Source organism: Fundulus heteroclitus, chromosome 24, assembly GCF_011125445.2.
Source record: "Fundulus heteroclitus isolate FHET01 chromosome 24, MU-UCD_Fhet_4.1, whole genome shotgun sequence".
NCBI lineage: Eukaryota > Metazoa > Chordata > Actinopteri > Cyprinodontiformes > Fundulidae > Fundulus > Fundulus heteroclitus.
The window spans coordinates 4299718-4325877 of record NC_046384.1 but is presented as its reverse complement, the minus strand read 5'-3'; the positions used below and the strand labels follow the sequence as shown (position 1 = coordinate 4325877).

The following is a 26160-nucleotide window of genomic DNA, read 5'->3' as shown; positions in this document are numbered from 1 at the left end:
TAAAAAAAAAGGAAAAAAAAAAAAAAAAAAAAAGAATGTAACAATGCAGGAGAAAAACAGTGCACAGAATAATGAGCAGTATGCAGTTCAGACCAAATCATCACTAAATGTTTCCTTCTTGTTGTTCCAGGTTTTATCCTCAGAGATCAGGTCTTCCTGAACAAAGCAGGTTCTTAGTGAATCTGTTCTGTGCAGCAGCAGAGAGAGAACAGCAGACAGGAGAGAAGATGCTGCAGCTGTTGGCGTCAGTCTGCAGATATGAAACATTCCTTTTAGATTCTAGTAGAAAATATCGCCTTGACTTCCTGCTGGATCTGTACTCCCAGATGAAGGACTGTGAGACTAAAACAGGTCTGAGTCTCCTTCCATCATTACAGTCAGTTTTCCAGTCAGCTCCTGCAGTCTGGATCATAGATCTCTCAGAGAGAAAGACCTCCATCCTCCTGGAAGTGCTGAGACTCCAACCAGAGAAGAAACCAGTGGAGCTGACAGGCTGCTCACAGGAAGAGAGTGAAGTGAGGAGCTTCCTACAGTGTCTGCCTTATATCTCACAGCTCAGGTACAGGTTGTTTTATTTAACATTATTATTTAATACAGTTTTTTTTTTTTACATATGTCTGATATGTCATTGGTTTCTCTGTCTCTCAGCTGTGCTCCAGGGTTCTTCCAGAGTGTCTGTTCCTCCATATCAGTGAGATCCAGAGAGGAGGTCCACCAGCTGGTGTCTCTGCTGCAGCTCCTGGACTTCAACCTGCTGCTAACAGGAGAGTTACGCAGGAAAACCTGCAGATCTGTGAGCAGAGTTCTCCAACTGTGTGGATCTAAAGTGGATCTGGTCCTCAAACCCAACAAGATGTCTTCCAGAGGAGCGTCTGTCCTCTTTAGACCTACAACACACCTCCACAGTCTCAGGCAGGAACCTTTTTCACCACTAATCTGCAGTCGTGTTGAACCATCAGTTCTTGATTGTATTAAGATTCTGGGTCTGCTTCCTGTTCCATTTCAACACGGTCCGTCTCACCCGCTCCGAGGATTTGGTCGCAAAGGACGAAACAATTATCAGACACTAAACACTTATACCATATATTTATTTCATTTTGGAATTCCAAAAAGGGAGACAGCACTTACAAACTTTACCATCAACCTCATGTAGCCTATTACCCCCCAGAAGTGTCTTCTGCGCAGTTTAAGCTGTTGTCTCTTCGTACAACCCCAAACATGTCTTTTTAACAACACCTCAAGAACCCCTGCAGGCATTCAGTCTCCAGCACACATGTGCTTTCTGAAGCTGTAAGTAATAGCCCTGGTCTGTTTCTAGGACTTAACTAAGATAACATTGAGAACCATGAGAAAGTTTTCAAACTGTAAACTATTCTGCAAAATCCCTCATAAATACCTCTCATACTGGTCTGTACCTGGAGCCTTACTGGAGCTTGAATGAAGTCATTGTTTTTCAAATAGTCTGCAAAACTCTCCATCCCAAGTCACTGTTTAACGATTAAAAGTCGGGTAACTTTAAAAATACAGTACACTATTATCATAAAAACGACTATATATTCTACATAACAATCTCCATCATGTCTGTTTCTCTGATTTCAGACTTTCCAGCAGCGTGGCCTTGTTCCTGTCTCTGTGGGTGAGAAGAGGCAGGGTGGCCTCTCCTCTGGTTGTTGAAGAGCTTTCTGTGGTCTCCACCAAGTTTCGACCTTCACAGAGAGTCTTTCTGAAGCTCGGCAGCAGTTTGGCGTCTCTGCTGAGGTTCTGGACCGTCAGACGGTTGGACCTGACTGAGTCCTGCCTCCCTGCTCAGAGTCTCTTCAGTCTGCTGCTTCACGATGCTCCTCTCACTGTCAGGTAAAGGTCTCTCCTCTCCTCCATCAGCTGAACTCATTTATCTTCATTAAAGATTTAATCTGTGAACTCCTCAGACTGGGTGAGGAGAGTCTCCAGCAGCTGGTGGTCCTCCTCCATGAGGTCCAGGACCAGGAGTTGACGTTGTCCTCCCTGAATAAGCTTGGTGGAGACCTGAGCTCCTGCAGGCTGAGCTGGGAGGTCCTTCACTATCTGCTGCAGCAGCCGTCAGCTCAGACCATCACTGTGAACCTGAAGAAGAACCGCTTACAGGACAGAGCTGCACAGCTGCTGCCCTTCCTGCACAGGCTGCTGCTTCAGAGGTGCAGGTTTAGTCTTCTTCTCATAAATAGTTGGTCTGATCTTCCATCTGCAGCCTCTGGTTCCTGTAACTAAACAAAGTGTCTCTCCTCTGCCTGCTTTCAGGCCCAGCCCCAGCTTTGTGAGGACGTCCATCAGAGAGATCCACAGAGGTCGCAGCAGTCACATGATCCCCGGTCTGCTGAGGTCACTGGGTCATGTGATCAACCTGAGCTGCACGGAGCTGGACTCAGAGGACGCTGCTGCTCTGCTCTTCATCCTCAGACACGGTGATGGAGTTAAGCTGAAGCTGCTGTGGAGCTCCATCCCTGCAGAGGGAACACAGTCCATCCTCAGGATGCTGCGCTCAGTTTCTGATCTCAGGTCAGATATTAGAGCTCCTTCCCCTGATAAAACGTCCCCTCCTGTTCTTTAACTGGTTGGTTCTCTTCTCTGTTCCCACCAGCGTGGACAGGAAGCAGCTGCTGAGCTTCGTCCACTGCTGCGCTGCCTCTGACGGCCAGCAGGAGGCGTCGGACCTGCTGAGGACTCTGCAGCACAGCTTGGACCTGTCCCTCTCCTCCTGCATGGAGGTACCAGAGGAGGATCAGCCTGAGCCTCTGAGGGTGACGGCTGCCGACTGCAGGGCCGTCTCCAGCATCCTGAGACGCAGCAGCAGGGACACACAGCTCCACCTGAGGGACTGTGAGGTGGAGGACAGCGGGCTGGACCTGCTGTTTCCTGTCCTGGACAGGGTCCGTCTCAGGTGAGGAAGAGCGCCGCTGAAGATGAAGCAGAAGCTTCTTCACTTTGATGATCTTTGCTCTTTTTCTCCTGTTCAGCGTCAGTAAGACGGTCCTGGTCCAGCTGCTGTCCCTGCTTCCTGTGGACTGTGAGAGGGACACAGTGAGACGGGCCGTGTCCCTGTGCAGAGCCCTGGGAGGAGAACTGGATCTGAGTCACGTCCCGCTGAATCAGAGGCTCTGTGGATCTCTGGTCCTGATACTGGACCACTCTGAGGGTCTAACAGAGCTGGACCTCAGTCACTGCCAGCTGACAGACCAGCTGCTGCTCCAAGTCATCGCACATCTGCACAAAGTCCAGGTCCTGGAGTAAGTGTCCCAGACCGTCCCCTCTGTGGGAGACAAACACTTCATCGGTTCTGATCCAAAGGGGAGCAGCTGGTCATCTGGACCCTGCTGCTCTTCTCTGTGGTTCTGAATGCTTGCTTGTTCCCAGTAGAACCGGACATAATGCAGAATGTTGTGTTTGTGTTCCAGTCTGAGTCACAATCAGATCACCGATGCTTCCACTGCTCCGTTACTCCAGCTGGTCTCCATCAACCCCTCCATCGGTCCTGTGAGGTGAGCAAACATTCATTAGTTCATCTTAAAATATGTAGTTGACCCAGGTTTATTTTTATTTTTCAAAATTGATACCTTGGCTAATAGGCCACGCCCACTTAGACCATTTATTACCACACCGAGCCACTAACGACTGTTTTGATGGATCCACACTAAGGTTTCTGTTCAGACACCTTTGCAACATAAACTTCTCATTACAGCTCTCCTGATGTTGGGTGTTTTGAAACAATTAACATTTCAAATGGGTTATTCTTACCATAGATACCCTGAGTCAATGTTTTAGCTAGCAAGCAGTAAAAGCTAAACACCCATGTGATGTAAAATCATCCAAATTGTATATGTAACCAAGGACTCACTAGTTATTACCCAAAAATGTGCTGTATCTGATTACAAACCCACCCTAAAGGCAGACACAGATAATAGTTTATTAATTATAATAAATATTTAGGTAGCTGTATTTAGGCTGTTGTACCATTCTGTAAAGAAACTTCTTAAACTCTGCAGTTTCAGTTTTACTTTCAGTTGTTCAGAGACAGGTTCCAGTTTTTTTCTGATCCAAAGATGATGTTTGGAGATCTAAAGTATCCTGGAACAACTGTCTGCTGAAGATGAACTCTGGTACCTGATCTCCATCATCTCTCTCAGAGGAATCCTGGCTGACCTCCCAGCAGCTCAAGCAATGTTGTCAAGTCCGAATGAGTCACATCTGCTCTGATTTGTTCTGTTTCTAGACTCTTCAGCAACAACATCTTGAACAAAACTCCTTACAAGGCCAACAGGAAGTTTGAAGTATGGTGAAGCAGCTTTCAGTCAGCTGGTCATGTGACCAACAGGAAGTTCCTGTCTTCTGGTTTATCAAGAACTTCTCTCAGGATCATCAAATCGTCGTATTGGTTGAAAACACTGTGAGGGGGTCAGCAGTCTATTTGATCTGTTTTTCTTCTGGTTTCAATATTTCAGTCCAGAAATCTCAGAGGAACCATGCAGTAACTGAAGGATCAGGAAGAAAACTAGTTTGGTACTTTAACTGGGCCTAACTGTGTGGAAATGGAAACATGGGAATCATTTTAGTTCAGATTTAATGTCATGAAAGAGGTGGTGGTCATTTTCTCTGCTGCTTCTTTAGTTTAGATTAAGATTTCTGAAATGATACACAAATAAAATTATGCTTTACTGTAAACTGCAGAGAAACTTCATTTTCCATCACATCCAGTTTAAAGGCTTTGTTTTAACCAGTTGACATGTTCCACTAAACTCTGATCTCAGAGCAGTTTTCTGTAACATCCATCCTTGTATCTGGAGGTAAAGAGCTGTTTTACATATCGCTCTCTCTCTTTCTCTCTCTCTCTCTCTTTCTCTCTCTCTCTGTTTATTTACTGAAGAAATAAATTTGGATTTTGTTTATTGTAAAGAAATTTAAATTCAGCTCTAAATCTCTAAATATTTCTTTTCATCATAGTTAATATTTTTTCCTGATTATTTTAGTGGGGTACTTGACACCATGTTTTATGTTCTAACTTTATCCTTCTTTTGAATTTAAAGTAATGTATTTGGACTTTGGGAGCTATATCAAGGTTCTGTACTGTGGGGCTTTTTGGAATTCAGACCTAAAAGAAACAACAGGGTAATTAAGATGTACCTGATTGGTTAAGTTTGGTTAAGTTTTTTTTTCATATTTAATAAAATTTTAGGTTTTTGGGTGCTTAATGAGCCAATAAAGTTTTTAATAAGGCTGTTGTTTTGTATTCATTCAACTGTATTCAGATATTGTAAATAGCCCTACACCTTTATTTTAATACTCTATGAAGGTTAGTTTATTGTTTTCAGATTAACAAAGAAAATTGGTCTGGAACAGCTTCTATTTAATTTTTTATACTTTCAAAAAAAGAATACTGACAATTATTAAGCTTAAACAACATTTTATCATAAATAGAAACATCCAGTTTGTCAGGGTTCAGTCTTTACCTGTCTCACCTTGGACAGTTCCAGCGCTTTTCCATCTCTCATGCAGCCCAGGTCTCATCAGTTCCACCTGCCGTTCCTAATCAGGCCCGGACTCAGTTCACCTGCCATCCTCCCTACTTAAGCTCCCTTCAGTCTGCTCTCTGCTGCTGGATCGTCTTCACCTAAACCATGTCCTGCCAAGTGCTACCTACATCTGCCAGTCAGAACATCCATGTCTTAGTTTTATATTCAATTAAAATGTAAAGTGATGGGGTTATGGGTTTTTATGACAAAAGCAAATTTTTCTTTTATTTATTTTTTTGTTAAATACACAAGTCATATAAATAACTACTGCAGCTAACAATATTGTTTGTAATTGTTTTATTTATATTTTTTTGGACTAATTAACACTGCAATGCAGATGGAAAGATAGCCAATGTTTTAAATTGGATAATATGATACAATAGCTTGATTTTGCAAAGATACTTGGCCATTTTTCTGCCTCCTCCATGGAGAACATGTTAAAGGGAGCTGTTTGCTAAAGAGACAAAGGACAGATAATGAGTTTACGACAACTGCTCTTCATCAGAAGCATGGACACGTGGGTGGTGAAGGAGCAACAATTAACATCGGGGAGGAATTCCACTCCCTGCCACAAAAGATGAGTCCAGCACAACACACCTCAGTGGTCAGTACAGATTTCTTATTAGGAAAATATTAAAAAGGGGGGAAGACAGTTTTTACTTTTATGGTCCCAAAAAACATTTACAGTGTAAGTAAGTTTGGTGTTTTGCCTGCAGTGCACATCACCCGTAACTTAACAATAAATACTTTCATAAAAGCAATCTCTGTCCACTCAGTGTGCCAATCACAAAGTCAACAAGTGTTATCAACAGCAAAATGATGTCTGAGGAAGTCTTTGGAAGGAGAAACACCTGAGAAAACATTGAAGTGGAGCTTCTTAGCTTTTGGTGGAATGGGAAGTTTGAAATAATTTGGTATGATATTTTTCAGGAAGGCATAGCTAAGCCCCCGAAACAGAAGGTTGCGACCGGCATTTGAGAGGTTTAAAGTATCCGTTGTTATATTCAAAGGAACAGTTCTCCTTTGAATATAACATAAACGCTACTGATTTGTTACCAGAGGCATACCAAGCTCGAATTATAGTTTAAAGCACAACGATTGCCTTGAGCAGTTGTAAAAGCTTCAACCAAAGCAACATTTTATGGCAAATTTTTTGGAAACACTGTAAAATGTTTGTGACTATTTTACTTTAATTTTGTTTGGACTCATCGACACTACACAGATAAAAGGATGGACAATATTTATATTAGAAAATGTGATATGGCGAAGACTTACTTTGGCAAAGATGCTGATAGATCGCATTCTGCTTTCAGAGACAAGAACTGAAAGCCGAATGTTTCCTCTCCACTGTCGCTTCATGCATGCTCAGTATGAGGGATTGCTGCAAAGCCATCAACAATGCAGACGACTGTCCACTGTGGCTCTACGCTCTTTCAGGAGGAGTGAATGCTGCTTGGAGAGACTTGATGCAATCTGCTGGGTTTCCTTAGAGAGGAAACTTTCTGACCAATCTGGAGGATTTGATGGAATCTGACTTTGGAAAGAGCCTTTAGATGACATGTGCTCTATAAATAAAATTGAATTGAATTAATTGAGTGATCACAATTGCAATTATAAATGAAGGTTATTAACATTTTGATTTTGCGGGTATAATTTGCTTTGGCCTATGGAAATATTTTGGGAGGACCTGCAGTCAGTTCAGCGGTTTTTGAGTTAAACTATTGATGTCGTCATTTCATCACTAATCATTGGTTCATAGCAGTTATTGAGGCAATTTGACACAATCATGTACTGACCATTTAACACACGCATTTTCCTGACCGCACATATACACTTGGCATTCTTCACACAAAAAACTAACAAAGCCAATATGGTTGGCGGATGATCCGTTCACAGCACTGTCCATTCAGAGGTCAGTGTAAACCCCGCCTTCTGCAAAGCTTTTTCAGCTTCTTTCTAAGCTTGTGGCAATCAGTAACTCCTGCTGCAGTTCATGTTAACAGAGCATATGTACAATGAATTTCAATTTGTTGTCAAACACAGTTCCCAAGTATTTGTAGTCCTTGACGATTTGCACTTTTTCACAATTTATTGCACTGGCTTTATGCTGGTTACCTAAAGTCTATTTAGGTATTAATTCAAAATAATCTAGTCTGGAAATTAGTTGTTTGTTGCATGAATTTGGAGGAGTGAACATAATATTGTAAACAATAAAAAGTTTACATAAAAGCTCTGGTTTACTGAAGTCACCTTTTTGACTTTCAACCAACACATCCTTATTTGTTCAACTGATTTTCAGTTCTTCAAAAAAAAAAATTGTCATAACAGCTAAAAATATTCTTGTACAACAATCCCAAAGCAGACCACTTACAATTTATTCATGATCTATGCAGAAAATACACATGGTGTCTATTTCTACTTGAAAATGGTTTAAGTGGAAGGCAATTACAAATATTTTAAAGCACATTTCTAATAATTATTTATCAGGTATTGTTGGAGTTAGACATTTTCCAGTTCCTATTATAAAAAAACGTTGAACAACAAAATGGTGAAAAGAACATTTCTAATGAAGAGCAGCAGGAACAGGTAGACACAGACTGCAGCAGGACAGTTGGTGCGATTACTTTCCATCTATGTGATCTCTGTTCTGTTTCTCAATAAAAGTGCTGGAACTTCATCACTACACCGTTTGCTTATTCAACAACTCTAGGAAGTCAGTTATTGTTTAAAATTCCTTCCACACCTTTAACATAGGACTCTACCAGCTCATCAGACTCATACTTGGCTTGGCTCAATGGGTTTGTGTCGGTCACTCTGCCTCAAACAGCACAACCAACCTCACCTATAAGTGTTCAGTCGGGTTAAAGTCAGAAGACCAGGCCTCTCCTGTCCCGAGATCTGAAGGCAGTCTCTGAACTAAAACCAGAGATTTATGCTTGTCTTTATCTCTCTCGTCGTTGAGGCTGTTCCTGCAGTCATGACCAAACCTGTTTTTATTGGTGGCAGATGCTGCCCCAAACCATCACAGCCCCTCCGCCGAAAGCTGGCTGTCTTTAGCTCAGAGGATTCAGCAGGTTTCTCTGCAGCCCACATCCTAGGCTCTGCTGCTCTGCCCACAAATGCATTTCTTCTTCCAAACGTGGCAAAATGAGATGTGCTGCCAAGAAGCACTGTTGCTCCATTAAACAAAGTTTTTTTTGTGGTTATTATATTTGAGTTAGTTAATAAATTAGGATAATCCTGTCAAAAACAGGCAGATTTCATGTAAATACATCAGGTTCATTTTTCAGTCTATAGCTCGCTGGCCACACCCCTCCATCACGTCCAGAGCACAGGCCATTTTAGAACAGGGCCGGTGACGAAACCAATGATTTATAAATGTAATTCTTATAAATTCTCCAGTCATTTGTTTTTTCTAATGTTTTTTTTTCTAATTTCTAAAACATCCTGTCTTCTATTCACCTCTTATGTCCTGGACGTCTAAGAACCCGAATCATGGAAATCCAAATTAAAGGTCGGACGATGCAGCTGTGAGGCACACGGTCGCGCCGGTAAGATTTTAAAAAGATTTTAATCTCTATGATTATTATGTTCTTTTCTTTCTACAAGTCACAAAGAAGTAGAAAAAGTTTAACGTAGATTACCGAGAACAAGGAAAATCGTTCAGGATGAAGGAGCGCAGCTTGAAATGAGATGGGTTGTTATTTGATTACTCAGCTGGTTTGTATGATCGCATTTTAATCAGCAGAAGTTCCCCAAAGTGGAGGTCTGGACCCACCTATGGGTTTACAAGATGAATAAAATAAAAAAATGCATATAATTATTTCACTCTGTTTATTTCATGGCTCCCATGCTGCAGTGTTATCATGACAATGACATTTTTATATTTGATTTCATAATTTAAAAGGTATATTTAATCATGTCATGGGACATTTACGGCAGATTACCAGGTAAATTAATCTGTCCACAAGAATATCCACAGCTGTCCAAGGCTGCAATTGAGGTCGCTAATCATGCCTTTTGTTAGCACATACCTGTGAAAAAATACTTACATATATTAAAAACAACATTTAACTATTATTATTATTACATTAGAAATAACCAAAGAGCACGGAGGATGATCTCCAAGGGCCCATCTGCAAAGTTAAACCATGAAAAACACGGCCGTGCCCAACTCATATTTCTCATCCGCCTTAATAGGATGGAGAGATTAACGCTGAAATAATAAATGTACCACCATAACACTGCTGATATGTGATGCAGTGGTTAAGTAAGATATTGTCACGCGGATATGGAATTGAAATGGTCTTATAGGTTTAATTTAATGTGTTCAGTTGCATTCAGATTGTTTTGACTGCTCTGTTTTCTGTCAGGATTCCCAGAGCTTTCATTATTTCTTGTAACTCCCTGCTCCCCCGGTTAAGAAAGCTCAGTTAGTGGATATCCAGTGTAATGTCTGGGGTAAATTCCTGAATAACCTGGCTTTTCCATTTCAGAAAGCCCAGAAGCCTGAGTCACATTATTACAATTACTCTGTGAAACAACCTTGCTCAGTAGCAGAGTTGTTTGGGCAAACTCTGAGGTTTTCCTACTTTTTAGCCGAGATCTGCGCAAGGAAGTGTTTGAAAAGGCCTGTCCTGTTCTGGAGGAGCCTGTAGAGGCTGGAGCCCAAATACTCTATAAAATCTCTGTCAGGAGAGGCTGATCAGACCACGATTAATTGTCTTATCCTTTCTGGATTCATATATTTTCAAGCATCATCTTTTGCCACTGTCAATGATTTATCTTGATATTTTCAGCCTGCACATCGCTCTTATAACACAGCGAGGGGACTCTGAGTTCTGAACACTTTCTTTGTACTGCTCTTTGTTTTTATGCAAATGGAAGCAAAAAATCCTTCAAAGCCTTGGTATGTCTCGTTCTCAGAAATGTTAGTGTTGCACTGCTCCATAGTAAGAGACCCATAAGATTAATAAAATAACTACCAATGCAATAATTTATTCTCTATCAAATTTTGAGTCTTCCAGCTCTAATGTTGCCTTCATATATTTTAGGTGTAATTTGCTGCAAGGCACTCACATTCCTTCCTTTGCATGTTTTTTAGGATTTACCCCCACTGTCAGGGCTACGCCCTTTTTTTATTTAAATAATGGAACCTTTACTTTAACTTAAAATATAAATTTAGCCTACATATATGATATAGTTAAAATAAAGTGAGGTTGGCACAAATTATACCCCTACAAGAAAATCAGTGTCAGGTAAATTTTAAAAGCATGGGTGAAGCCAATCACTCACACCATCCCATCATTAATTCCAAATGTTGATTATATCCAACAATGCTTTAGTTGGTTAAGGTTAAACATAAGAAAAATTTATTGTTTAGAAGTAATTGGTTAGGGCTAATCATTTTAGGTGTGGCCAGCAAACAAGATGGTGCATCAGGATACAGGAAGGATGACACGAGGCTTCTACTTTGTGAACGGATGAGGTCATTCAGTTTAATATAAATGTAATGCTCAGTGTTTCCAGCATAAACAAATATATCTAATGATAAGTTACATCTAAACATCAGAGCCGGTGGCATGGGCATCGGGGGCTGTGACCACCCTGGACTGGAAGTTGGGTTTTGTTTTTTACCAGAGGGGGCAACTTTTTACTATTCATATCTTTGATTTTTCCATCATACAATTAAACCAATCACATCAACAACTGAAGGCAATATGCCAGCCAATCACAATTAGACAGGGGCGGCTCACTGAGTCATACATTCGTAGTCTACAGGAACGCCTGTCCTCGCCGTCACTAGTGCAGCATTTTATAGTGTCCTGTCTGCCATTAACAATTGTCTTAATGCCAAAAACAGCACAACAGATTTTTCTTTCACAAGTGAAGCCGTACCGCTTTCGCCATATTGCTCCGCTTTATTTATTTATATGTAAATAGCTTTATTCTAATCTATGCAGGGAGTATTTCATGTTATATGGACACTACAACAAGAAGGAAGAAGAGAGAAGGAAAGAAAAGGTGAAAGACTTTGTCATGGTTCCTAGTCTTTTGACCCACATGCAGAATACACAGCAGGCAGAAGGACGGTATATAAAGTTTATTAAATTAAACAGAAAACGATCGCGGGAGATCCTTTGGACCCGGCGAACAGGCAGGGACACACTGAGGTTCTGGAACAGAGGGAGAAAGAATTAATTGTGGAAGACGAACCGCCGGGAAGAGTGAGCGGACACTGCGGGGCTCTGGGGCCGGAGGCTGCTGGTGAGAGCAGCGGGGCAGGCGGCTGTTGCTCCTGAGACTGCTGACAGGTGGAGGGCTGGCAGGGTTCCGGTGATCGGACTGCGGATCGGTGCTGACGGCTGGCTGCTGGACACCGCGCCGCTTAGATGCAGGCGGCGGCGAGATCTTTGGTTTACCTTTCGGCAGGAGAGCGGATCTGGACGAGGGGATGTCGGCTCGATTTCAGGACTGGACAGTTCCCTGTGAAACGTGATTCGGAGCTGTCCACCTGAGACACAAAACAGACGCTTTAGTCGAGAGACTTGACGTTAGAAAAACGCTGGCCGTGAGTTCCTACCACAAATGGCTAATCCTCTGGCGAAGAGGTGCAGTCGGCCGCTTCCTTTTAAAGCCGTCTCCGCAGTCGCGGTGATGTAGAACACCTGCGCTCAGCACCGCCCAGTGGTCCGCCGCCTGTGAGAGGGAGAGAGCCGCCGCAGCAACCTGACAGACTTTTACCAGAAGTTGGTAGCAGAATTCATATTAGCTGGAAATCTGCCATTCTCCTGAGTTTCCTCCAACATTTTGTGAAACGTTGGTGCCAGAATATTCCAGAACTCTTTTTAAAACTCAGCAGGGAATCTATCTGGACCTGGAGCCTTTTTATTGGCCATGCTTTTTAGAGCTTCCTGAATTTAAGCTGTTGTCAGCCTTGAATCCAGGGTCATTGTTTGACTATCTGATCATTTAGGAAGTGTTATTTTATCCAGAAACTGCTTGATGTCATTATCTGATGGATCTAATTGGTTTTATTCAACATGTGTGAGTAATGATGGTATGGTGTGAGTTATTGAAATAACTGATATGTTCATCTTTTTTGCCAGCATTGTTCACCCATCCTTCTAAAAAATTAGTTGACACTGCATAAAAATGTAGAGCAGCAGAGAGAAATTGTTCTGAACTGAGAGCGTTCTTTCATGTTACAAAAGTGATGTGAGAGCTCAGAATATTGAAATAAATCATCCGACGACTCCAACTTTCATTCTAAAGTGTCAGACATCATTGAGTGCATTGCTCCAGTTAAGGATAAAGTTTTTTCCGGGAAGAAAAAATCTCCTTGGAGAAATGCTCCAGCAGTTAGAGGTGAAAGAAGGGAGAGTCGAACAGCTGAACGCAGGTGGAGAAAGAACAGACTGCAGGTTCACTGTGAAATCTATAAAGAGAGACTTTACACATATAACTTAAAACTGAAAAATGCAAGAGAATCTTTCTTATCTGAGATCATAAACAAGAACATTAATAATGCTCGTGTCTTATTTGCCACAGTCGACAGGTTAACAAACCCTCCTGTGTCCGTGGCTTCTGAAATCCACTCCACCAGGACCTGCAATGAATTTGCTAACTTCTTTACTGAGAAAATCCTAAAGATTAGAGGATCACTTTGTACTACCATATCAACACAAGAACCAAAGCTGTATCCAGCTGGAACTACTTCTGACAAAATGTCCCAATTCAGCCAAATAAACCACAAAAGCTTAGAGCAGATCATTCAGTAGCTAAGTTCCTCCTCATGCTGCCTTGATGTTCTCCCCACAGCTTTCTTTAAGAAAGTTTTACCTGTCATAGCGTCTGATTTGACTCAGATAATAAACACGACCCTTCTGTCAGGTGTTTCCCCCCAGTCTCTAAAAACAGCAAATATCAAACCATTGCTGAAAAAGAACAATTTAGACAAACTTCTACTCCAGAACTACAGGCCCATCTCAAACCTCCCCTTTATCAGTAAGATTATTGAAAAAGCTGTGTTTCAACAATTAAACACCTTCTTAACAACGACCAGCCGCTTTGACGTATTCCAGTCAGGTTTCCGTGCTCACCACAGTACAGAGACCACCCTTATCAAGGTGTTTAATGACATCCACATAAATACAGACTGTGGAAGAACCACCGTGCTGGTTCTATTGGATCTCAGTGCAGCATTTGATACTGTCGATCACTCCATTCTGTTAGAACGCCTGGAAAACTGGGTCAGCCTCTCTGGTACAGCTCTTAACTGGTTTAAATCCTACTTAAAGGACAGGGAGTTTTTTGTATCAGTAGGTATAACTTTATAAATATAGAGTTGTGATTAATATAAATGGTAGTTTGATCAAAGCATGGAGCAGAGGGTCCTGACTTTGAGGTAGAAATGACAGAAGTTTCAAAGCACCACAGAGAATTGCATCATAAACCAACAACATATTATTTGGTTGGACCAGGAAACTGAAAAAGTGACAAAAGTGTTTGATAAGAAATGACCATTTGGATTTAACAAATGATTAAATATATTCCTTATTCAAACCATTTTCTGTGAAAATGAGTGAAAATCAAAATCTTTAATGAAGGCATATGGAGAATATTAAACCATAAGAAACAATGCTGTTGCTGCAAAAAAAAAAGAAAAAAAAAAGGGAGTTGGTGGCAGAGAATAACTGAAAAAGTCAATGCATAAGTGATATGAGAGTCATTTGACAGAGAATTAAACCTGTTTTCTCACACTTCACTCATTCAACGTGGTCCAATGGTTCCCAGCAGGAGCGTCTCCACCAGCTCTTCTTCCTGGAGGCCGTCTACACTCACTGCTCATTAGTCCGGCTTCATGTTCTCTCATCGGCTTCATGAGGCCTGCTAGCATCGTCGCTTGGTTCTGGTGTCAGTTCTGTGCTTTCAGTGGACGTTAACATGTAATTACTCTGTTTGCAGCCTAAATCCTGCATCTTTGAAATTAATTATCCATAAAAATCAGAGAAGTTTGGATCATTTTAACAATGTTCTGATTATCTGATATTCTGGTGATAATTTGGGAGAATCTAATAAAAATCTTTCGGTTCAACATGTACCCCATCTTCACCGTTTTGATAACTTCTGGGTAAAGAAACAAACATTAATCTGTTGTTCTATTTGTTCTAAAATATTTATTTTAATATATATAATATGTATTACTAATATTTAACAGTGATCAGAAAAACAAAGAGTAGAAAATATGTTACCCTGCTATAACATCAGGACAGGAACAAAATACAGAAAGCTGCTCTCAGATCAGTTTAGATGCCAAACTTTCCACCTGCTGGGTCCAACAATCAGAGGCTTTTTGTTCAGGCTGATGACGTCACTCCTGTTGACGCTTTCCTGCCAAACTCTGGGACTGGATGGATCAGAGCGCGCAGAGAGCCAGGGCCAGGCCTACCTGCAGCAAGTGGCCCCTGTCAGCGTAGCCTTTGACAAAGAGCCAGTACAGAGTGGTGGACCAGCTGGGCCCCGGCAGATCAGCGACGCTCTTCAGCTTCCCCGCCTGCTCACCGGCCGCCTGCACCTTCAGGTTCCTCCTGGTCCAGAGCGCAGCGGAGGCTCCGGGCCGGAGCGCTGCCGGTGTCCGGGTGGAGAGCGCAGGGAGGCGGAGAGGCCAGGCTGCAGCTGCCCGGCAGCCCATAGCGCAGGCCGGCAGGAGCGACTGTGTCTGGAGGACTGAGTTACCGGCTGATGGTGCAGCGCTTTAATACAGATGGAGCTTTATGTGGCGCCCCCTGCAGGCCGCAACCCTGGCTGCGCCACACAATGCAGGTTCTGCGTGTACAGATGAATGAAACCTTTTCACCACGATGTGTTGCAAAACTTTAGACAGCGACTTTATGATGCGATCAGATCCTGTTGGTGGATCATCGCATTAATGAAGCTGTAGACATCATAATGAGATTCACATCATTAAGACAAGATATTTCTGGAAACTATAAAAGTCTCTCTGCCTGGACGGAAAATACAAGAATAAAATACTGAAATCTTTTGATTCCTTTTTATACTTTTTGATTTCTGATCTTGGCCATAAATAAATAAAGTATCAAAGTGTTCCTCTCTGACCAGGTGAACTTTGACATTAATATTACATGTCGATTAATGTTTGGTCTGTTGTGTAGTTTAAACTGCATGTAAATCGATATCTGCGTCACATGTAGATTCTTCATTTAGGATTATAAAGTGACTATTAAAGGTTAAAAAACAAAACAAAACAAAACCTGTTACAAAAACAGATTTTTTGATGTAAAAAAAATATATTATACGTCATTTTTAATCTTTCACTTATGTTATTTATAACATTACAACAATGACAATAATTATATATATATTTTACATATTCAAATATAACTAACTAAATAAATAATTATACACCCTCATTGAACAACCGATTAAAATGTTTTAGGGTGAAAAAAATCCACAGTAAAGCAAAAACAGAACGGGATTAACAGGAAGCATTTTGTTGTGGTCTGTTTTTAAAGGAGTAGCCTAACACCGTCACAGTTCATATCATTTAATTTCAGGCATTCAACTCGCTAACAGGTGCGTTTTTCCTGCGTGAGTCAATCAGTCAATCATACTACTGGGTCAGTCTGTCGATTTCTTGTGCAATGCCGCCATCTAGTGGATGCTGCAGGGGTCACAGCGAAAAAAGAAACTGAAAGAATACATGAACAGGTGGAGTTCCGCATTTAGATGAGGAAATGTCGGAGCGAACAATAAACCGGAACAAGGTCATACAGGTAGGATTTAAGAAGATTTTAATAATTATTTTCAGGTAAAATGTGTCTAACTCCTCTGAAGAAGAAACTTAATTGACTTGTTCTTAGTTTCTACAAGTCACAAAGACATAGGCAGACTTTAAAGTAAACTACCGAGAACAAGGGTCGATATCCCGGTTGAAAAAGGAGAAACGCTGCCAGAAATCAGGAAGACATGGTTGTTTTTTAAAAAAAAAGACTGGTTGGTTTTCATGGTTTGGAGTTCTTGCAACAGGAGAAACATTGAACCTTAAAGAGAAAACAAAGGAGACAGATGAGAAGCTTTGGATGGACACGGAAACAAAAAGTAACAGACTTTGAATTAGACAAACTGAAATGTAGTCCAACTGCAATCCCTCCTCAGACGCCTTCTGATGCCACTGTATGGGGTTCCATTAGTGCCTAGAATTTGTTTATGTGTCTATATAATGTAACTTGTCTAAGTGTATATGAACAGTACATAATTAGGGGAGGGTGATTTGTAATTGTATTTATTTATTTATAAAGGGACACTGCATATATTAATGAACACAATGTAAATATGCAAGATTATAGCCAGTTGCTAATTTTTGTCAGTGGGGAAGTCGTGCTACTTCCTCTTCTAGATAACTGCAGAAGAATCGGTCATGTGACAACACATTTTAAAGTCATATAGCCACGTTATATGCTTATAAAAGAGACCACAAAACGTTTATCATGATAAAATAAAGTTATATACATCAAGCCTCCACCCTGATGATGTTTTGATGGTCCTTTTGTGGATTAATATAACCTGAGTGTCAGGCACAATGACCAGATGTAATCAGATGTGGCTCCATCTACCGGCAGTATTACATAACTATCATAATGCTGCTCTGCTTAATTAATAAAACAGTGTTCAACTTGATTTACCCAATCGGCCCGAGGTGGCGTCAAGCAGACAGGTGTGTATTTTAAGCTATTTTTAAATATGGATCAAACATGATGCCGTTTATTTTTCACCCACATGTCTTTCTAACACTCTTAGCTGTTGTTTTCCAAATAAGCTTTAATTTCTCACAAGACGAGGGAAAGGGCAAGTCAATAAGACAATGTTCTACTTCCTGCAGATAATCATGAATGCTTGAATCATGATTATCTGAGTCAAAATGTTCTACGTCCCGAGCGAGGGACCCCAGTTGCTAAATACGGCTACCATACATATGAGGTGGACCTGGACCACCTGGGGAATCAAGCTGGTTCATGAACTTATGGAGGCATTTGAACCAACCTTTGATGATGCAAGGAAGAATTATCATGATCTAAGGGAGAGTATTCAAGGTGTTAATTCTGACATTTGGTGGTGGATCAGGTTGGTGTGGGAGACCTGAGCAACTCTCGTGGCCCTTAGGGGGCGGCACAGAGTCAGGACAGGTGTTGGTATAAGTCAGGTGTGATATCTGCTCATCCCTCCAATCTGAGCTACCTAAGTCTGCAGAGTTATTTAGCTGGTACTTTTTGAGGCTGTCCACTGCTGCAGGGACTGAGGCTCCACTGTGGACAGTCTGACTTTGTGGAGCTTTCTTGATTTCTGCTGGGGTGGTAGATACAAGCAACATCACAATTATTTGTTTCTTTTCTGCGCCTTTACAAGCTTCAAGATATCTAGTAAATGTGGTGTTCGCAATTGTGTATTTTGTTTTTTTAATCGTGTTCAAGAAAATCTGAAGTGAAATGTGTGTTTGCTGAACTCATCTTAGTTTCTGTAGCTGACAGGAAAGTTGAAGGTTCACCAATGCCTCTGCCATTTGTTATCAATTTTTAGTGTTCTTTTCCTGGCCCCTGTGTCTGAATTCTTGTCAGCTGGACATCAACCTTACAGGAAGAGTTAGAATCCATGAACCCCCATCTCCAGCCTTCGTCTCTGAAAGCAGAATGCACTCTGCCGACATTTTTGCAAAAGGAAGTTCTTTCAAAATCCCATAATCTAAAACAAACATTGACCATCTTCTTTATCCGTAGTGTAGTGTCCATACATTTTGAAAAAAAAAAATGCTGTAAAACAGTTACAAACAACAATTTTAACCACAGTTTTCCCTCTAATAGTCAGAAAAAGGTCTTCCACCATTACCCCAGGTGTGAATCCCTTCAATACTTAAAAAAGAAAACTGAATTTGTCGTCTTTATATAATTACAATTAAAAATAAAACCAAGTTTTTCTTTTAAAACCTTGTAGCATCACATGTCCACGTTAAAACTATTTGCAGCCTTTGCAAACATTGTGATATTTGTCCAAATTTTTAATCAGACTGGATTAGGCAGAAGTCAATGACCTTTCCTCTTTGTCCCCAGGATCAGCCCCTCATGTCATTGCTGCACAGTTTGGAACTCCATTCAGCACCTGAGAATGCCCAAAAAAAGACAAATCTCTCTGTTAGCACATTTCAATTATATTGACCAGGTATCTTTGCACTGAAATAACAATTAGAAGAAAGGTAAACCAACAAAAATTCTGAAGCCTAATTTTAATAGACCCCTCCAGGATATTCCAGGGAGGGGTGAAGTCCGGCCCGCCTCCCCTGGTTCGGAGATTTGGCAGCAAAGGAAGAAAACAATTATCAGAGACAAAATACTTACATGCATATATTTATTACAATTGTAATTCCAAAGGGAGAAAAACACTTACAACTTTACCATAAAGCTTCATGTAGTAAATGACCAAAGTCCCCCTCCATGGCCATTGTAAGCATCTGTCTGCTCGATACAGTCCAGGAGCCTAATTTTAAGATAAGTGACTGAGCGGCCACTCCCAGAGTGTTCAGGTAGGGGTGAAATTCCTACACACAGTCTTCAGGCGCCCATCTCCCACAAGCAAAACAGATCCTCGAGTGTCAACTTCAGGAACTAACTTTTAATTAATAGCTCAGGTGTTTTTTTTTAGGAGTTAACCGAGATAAACATTAAGAAATATAACAGAAGCTGTCAAACCGTAAACCATTTTGAAAGGTGTTCTGTCTCGACAAGTCCAAGTAGAATTTAAAGAGGCTCATAATCCTGATAAACTAAACAGAAGACGTTTGGAGGTGAAATTTCTCACTTAAAATCATCTTAAAACAACTTTTGTGATAAACTAAGGTAATAAAATTGATAGGTTTGTAAACTCCCCATCTCGTTACTGCTCCTTACTCCACCCTTGTGGTGGACAGTTTTTCTTACTGCACACAAACCTGTCCCCTCAACAAGCTCCAAGAAAGCAGATGAGTACTGGGTCGGTTGGGGCACCAAAGCCCCGGGAACGAGAAATTAGTTGGGGAGATAGGTATGGACACGTTACCTGTGATTTGCAAAGCCCCAGGCTTTTGAGTAGCAGTGCAGATGGGGCTATAGACAGTTTCCAAAAAAGAGTGCAATGTATGATGTGTTTACGATTACAATGATGAGGGATGTCATGAATTGTATGAGGAAATTTTCATTCCGCTAAGAAAATGGCAAATAAATGTACCTGAAGAGAGGCTGCGATTGTTGGAAATTCAATTGTTGGTTTCCTACCACCAATGAAATTTAGAGGTGTCTCTGGTCAGATTTTCCACAGTAAAGTCCTCTCTCCTACAAGCTTCTATCCAACATTGATATTTCTCAAAAAATTTTCAGGGTTTAAAAAAAATGTATCAAGTAAACTCCCTTTATATGGTCACAATCCTTTATTGTAATTAACTCTGGCAGATACAACGCAGCAGTTTTTTTTTGTTACAATAATACAGTTGGGCAAAAATATTTGGTCAGCCAGTGATTGTGGAAGTTCTTCTGTTTAGAAGGTGAGCTGTAATTTTAATCATCAGTAAACCTCAACTATGAGTGCAAAAGAACTCCTGACAGAACCTGCTTCTTGGGAGTGGTGCCCTAGTGGTTAGAGCAGCATGCTTGCACTCAGAGAAGGTTGCAAGTACCCGGTTCTATCCCCATAGCCTGCACTCTGGGTCACTGAGAAAGACGCTTAACCCCTGATTGCTCCCCAGGCACCGCACAATGGCAACCCACTGCTCCCCAAAGGGATGGGTTAAGATGCAGAAGAGAATTTCTCCATTGTGAGATCAATAAAGTTAAATTAATTATTATTAAAATTAAAAAAGGAAATCACATTGTAGGGTTTTTAAATTTTAAGTTAGATATTAGATGTTAAAGACTTTTTGTAAATTATGGTGGAAAAGAAGTATTTGATTAACCACAAATGAGCAAGATGTCTGACCCTCAGAGATCTGTAACTTTTTGAAGAAGCTCTTCTTCCCTCCACTCATTACCCGTATTAATGACACCTGTTTGGACATGTCTGTCCATCCGTCCGTTTTATTCTGCTTATCTTGGGTCGGGTCGCGGGGGTAGCAGCTTCAGTCTGGAGGTCCAGACGTCCCTCTCCCCAGCCACTTGGGCCAGCTCCTCCGGGGGAATCCCAAGGCGTTCCCAGGCCAGCAGAGAGACAAAGTCCCTCCAGCGTGTCCTGGGTCTTCCCCTGGGCCTCCTCCCGGTGGGACGTGCCCGGAACACCTCTCCAGGGAGGCGTCCAGGAGGCATCCTGACCAGATGCCCGAGCCACCTCAACTGGCTCCTCTCGACGTGGAGGAGCAGCGGCTCTACTCTGAGTCCTCCCCGGATGACTGAGCTCCTCACCCTATCTCTAAGGGAGAGCCCAGACACACTACGGAGAAAACTCATTTCAGCCGCTTGTATCTGGGATCTCATTCTTTCGGTCACGACCCAAAGCTTGTGACCATAGATGAGGGTAGGAACGTAGATCGGCCGGTAAATCGATCTACGTTCTATTGGTTCTATTGGTGCGGCGTCTGCTTCACAACAGACGCCGCACCAATCCGCCTGTCGATCTCCCGCTCCATCCTCCCCTCATTCGTGAACAAGACCCCAAGATACTTGATCTCCTCCACTAGGGGCAGCACATCCTCCCCAACCCGGAGAAGGCACTCTACCCTTTTCCGGTTCAAGACCATGGTCTCGGATTTGGAGGCACTGATTTTCATCCCGGCCGCTTCGCACTCGGCTGCGAACCGCTCCAGTGAGAGCTGTAGATCACGCCCTGATGAAGCCAACAGGACCACGTCATCCACGAATAGCAGAGACGCAATCCTAAGGCCACCAAAACGGATCCCCTCAACACCTTGGCTGCGCCTAGAAATTCTGTCAATAAAAGTTATGAACAGAATCGGTGACAAAGGGCAACCTTGGCGGAGTCCAACTCTCACCGGAAACGAGTCCGACTTACAGCCGGCAATGCGGACCAGACTCTGACACCGGTCGTACAGAGACCTGACAGCCCTTATTAAAGGGCCCGGTACTCCATACTCCCGGAGTACCCCCCACAGGATCCCCCGGGGGACACGGTCGAATGCCTTCTCCAGATCCACAAAGCACATGTAGACTGGTTGGGCAAACTCCCATGCCCCCTCCAGAATCCTGCTGAGGGTGTAGAGCTGGTCCAGTGTTCCACGGCCAGGACGAAAACCACACTGCTCTTCCTGAATCCGAGGTTCGACTATCCGACGGACCCTCCTTTCCAGAACCCCTGAATAGACTTTACCAGGGAGGCTTAAGAGTGTGATTCCTCTGTAGTTGGAACACACCCTCCGGTCCCCCTTTTTAAATAGGGGGACCACCACCCCAGTCTGCCAATCCAGAGGAACTGCCCCCGATGTCCACGCAATGTTGCAGAGCCGCGTTAACCAACACAGCCCCACAACATCCAGAGCCTTAAGGTACTCAGGGCGAATCTCATCCACCCCCAGGGCCTTGCCACGGAGGAGCTTTTTAACAACCTCAGCAACCTCAGCACCAGAGATGGGGAACCCGACCCAGAGTCATCAGGCTCTGCTTCCGCAATGGAAGACGTGTTGGTGGGATTAAGGAGGTCTTCGAAGTATTCCGCCCACCGAAGCACGACGTTCCGAGTCGAGATCAGCAGCACACCACCCCCACTGTAAACAGTGTTGGTACTGCACTGCTTCCCCCTCCTGAGACGCCGGATAGTGGACCAGAATCGCTTCGAAGCCGTACGGAAGTCTTTCTCCATGGCCTCTCCGAACTCTTCCCATGCCCGAGTTTTTGCCTCGGCAACCAGCCTCAGTAACATGTCCAACATGCCGAGCCATGGCTCGGCTGTTTGGACATGTTATCTGTATAAAAGACACCTAAATCCCTTTCCTTAAAAGGTTACATATTGCAGATACAAGGTAATTAACTCAGACTTGTAAAGCGGGGCCCTTTTTGGGCCAATTCTTCAGTCGTGCGAGAATTTTTTGGAACGGGACGAGTTTCAACTTGATCATGCGTCCTGCGTTGTAAAGTATGCAGGGGGTAACGAGGGGCGATTCGCCTCTCACGGCCACCTCCCCATCAGGAATCAGACAGTTGGATAAAAATCAAAAATGTCTGTAATTCAGTCAGCCCTCGTGAGGTGATCGTGAGTGTATCCTGCTGTTAAAGCAGAGCTACAAACGTCTACGAGCCGATTTCTCCCAACCTCGTGCACTGCGCATGCGCAAACAAGGAAATTCTTATTCGTATTCTGAAACAAAAACATAGGAGCGGAGAGAATCATGGCGGCGGTACGCGTGACATGGAGTCAAACTACGGAGGAGCAACTCGTAGAATTGCCAAGGCAGCGCATTTCGTTCTAGTAAGCCTCATATTTAACAGTAAGAATTGACACTTCCGCTTTTTTCTTCTTCTACTGTTGACGTTTGGCTTCCGGGTAGATGAGTCCGAGTAGTGGCATCTCTCTACGGGGATGAGTCCGACGTCTAGTTTTTGAACGCACTGTGTGAGCAGTCAAGTCGAATCAGAGAGTCGGACCGCACAGTGTAAGAACAGATATCGTGAGCAGTGAAATTTTAAACCCTGCGGTTTGGTCGTACAGTTTGAGTTGTACATGAGTACCACGATTGAATATATCGTACAGTGTATGCCCGGCTTTAGGTAACTGACATAAGTGATCCATGCATTAATTTCTTCTATGCATTTACCCAGTGCATGAATGTGTTTATAGTCTCCTGATGGCAAACTAATATAGAACTGTGGGCTGTCTATATAGTTATAGTAGCGTCATATTGTTTGCTGTAGTTTGAGCTACTGGGAACTGATAGATATTAAATAGGGGGGGGTCACAAGAGGGAACTTAATGTTACCTAATGACACCAAAGAGTCGCTGTCCTTCAAATAGGATTTAAACCAGTCACATGCTGTATGAGAAAGGTCAACCCAGTTTTCCAGGCGCTCCAGTAGAATAGAGTTGTCAAATGCTGAACTTTGGTCCAATATTAACAACACTGTGGTTCTACCACAATTTTAGGGCAGTTGGTACTTATTTCCAACCGTCAGAGGTTGGGATGCAGAATACACCCCAGACAGGTCCCAATCCATCAAAGGGCACATTTTTTTCAAAATAATATCTAAAACCTTTATGACACTGCTGTTCCGTTTGGCTCTTTATTCCCTTCACCTTTTCAAAGACTTGCTATGAGTGAAGTTATCCATGATCTCAGAAGATCAAAATTTTTGCTTTTACCTGGTGGGATATACCATAAGAAGGGTTCACTTAGTTGTTCTTGTAGCATTCAAAGGTGCAGAAGTCTATAACAACATTCAGTCTTCAATACATTGTCCTGTGTTCATGTGTGTTTCCTTCCAAAACTACTCTTTAAACTGTTGTTTTGTCTTTCAGATCAGTGAATTCAGGTTTGTCTGAAAACAGACATCTGGAGTTATGGCTTGTACATCACAGTCTTCCTTGGAGTATCTGAAGAATGCCAGAGTTCATCTTGTTGGAGGATTAAGGAATCTCTCCATAATTCTTGAGAACTTGTATAAGCAAGGAGTCCTCCATGATGAAGAGGTCAGCAAAATAAAGACAGAGAAAGATGACTATGATAGAACCAGAGCAATACTGTGTTCAGTCACTAGAAAAGGTGAAGCAGCCTGCTATCAGTTACTGAAGATTATTTACCAAACAAGGAAAAGAACCTTGGAGAGGCCCGATCCTGTCTTCAAGAACAGTCATGAAGCTTCAACTGAGGCTAAAAAGTTTGACCTGAACCACTGGATCAGCTGCTTTTCTTTCCCAGAAGATGTAGAAATGGATGCAAATTACATGCAAGGTATTTATATGTAAACTTTGTTGAAAATATATGTAGCCCTATTTAGATTTATTAGGAAAAAACAAAAACTTTATAGACCTTTGTCAGCAGGCAAGGTAATGAACAGGACATACAGTAGTTGTGCTGAACTGCACTGTCAGTTTATGCAGTAAGTGAACATGCCAGCAGGGGGTACTGCAGAGTTTTAGACATTGTTTGAAATACAGGTGGAAGACATGTGTTCCATAGGAAAAGCAACCATGATTGGTTTATTATTATTCAGAGATTGGAGATGTAAATGAATGACCGATCAATTTTGGATTCTGATTACCTGGGAGGAGGGTCTAAGAAAAAAACACGGCAGAGGAGGAGAAGGAGAGAATCAAGAGAAAATACTGGAAAGAAAAGCGACTTTACTTGGAAAAGGTTAAGACTTTTTGGGTAAAAACTGGTTGGACTGTTGTGTAAGCTAATTAGAGCAGAAACCGCTAAATTTAAGTAAGGTGTTTCCTGCCGAAAGCAGCGTACCAGCCAAGCTGAAGCAAAAAGGAGACGTTGCTGTATCTGACTGAAGCAGGGCGAGACGCTCACATCAGGGAGAAACAGAAGCAAGACGCTGCTGCACCAGATGGGTTCAGGTGACCAGGTACAGCCTGGCAGCTCCTCTGGCAACAAGGGATTCAGCAACATCTTGTTCTGACAGCGTCGACCACGTCTGTTGGATTTCTGCAGTTTATTGTGGGAGGTGGCACTTAAAGACATGGACATTATTCTGGAGTTTACGAGTCCTCATCTTTTTATTTTAGCTCAATAGAGTGAACAGGTCACAGTATTTTTGGCCACACTGCTCCTGAGCATCGTACAGGCCTGCAATAGGGGGGGCTAATTTTCATATGCTAATCTGTCGACAGAAAATAGAGTTTTTTTTTCATTAATGCACTGAAAAAAAGAGAAGTTTACCCAATTTCTGTTTTTATAATTTGGGAGTTTTTATTTTTAAAAGTAAGTTTTGGGTTGAGCAAAACTGAATCTAATTTGTGTTAAGTAAATCTGATGCAACCTCTTTATTATTCTGGAAAAGACTGGAGAAAATACCAGGTTTAAATTTTTTATTTTGTCCCTCTAATAAATGAGGGAGTGGAAAGATTAGTTTTGTTATTTGGACTCAAATGCAGCTGCTAAATTGAGTTTTTAATGTTGAAGTATTAGAAAACCAAGGTATGTCATACTTTGTAGACAGAACCCGAACACAACCACACACAGAGCTAGTTTTTTGAGAGTTTATTGAAGATGATGAGTTGTGGAGGATGAGAACCAGGGTCTTTACCGGGCTGGAGCAGATGAATACTGAGTGCAAGAGCTGGAGGAGTGGAAAACGGTTGAGTAGCAGGAAAACCAACAGCACGGCAGAGAGCTAACTTGGAGCACTGGGCAGGACAAGGAAAGGATGAGGTGAGCAGTAATGAGCAGACGAACCGACAGGGAAGAGCTGACTGAGGGAGGTTTAAGTAGGAGTGATGACAGGTGAAAAGAGTCCTGGCTTGATTAGTGGCTGACAGGTGTAGGTGATTAGAAGGTGGAGTGGAGACTGGGGTGTATGGAGGGTGGAGAATGCCAATAATATGTCCATGGTGCAGAAGGCAAAGCTGCACCATGACAAAGTAACAATCTACTAAGGGAAGTAATATGAAATAGTTGAACTGAGGG

The 26160-nt window shown here is 42.3% G+C and overlaps 1 protein-coding gene across 1 annotated transcript; it reads left to right on the top strand.

Moving 5' to 3' along the window:
* The first annotated feature begins 528 nt into the window (after positions 1-528).
* On the top strand, positions 529-5173 carry LOC118557942. Its single transcript, XM_036128454.1, has 9 exons — positions 529-559; positions 649-912; positions 1600-1854; positions 1929-2174; positions 2278-2535; positions 2618-2917; positions 2994-3263; positions 3432-3515; positions 4247-5173. The coding sequence occupies exons 2-9, from the start codon at positions 854-856 to the stop codon at positions 4311-4313; spliced, it is 1539 nt and encodes a 512-aa protein (XP_035984347.1). The 5' UTR covers positions 529-559; positions 649-853; the 3' UTR covers positions 4314-5173.
* The last annotated feature ends 20987 nt before the right edge of the window (positions 5174-26160 follow it).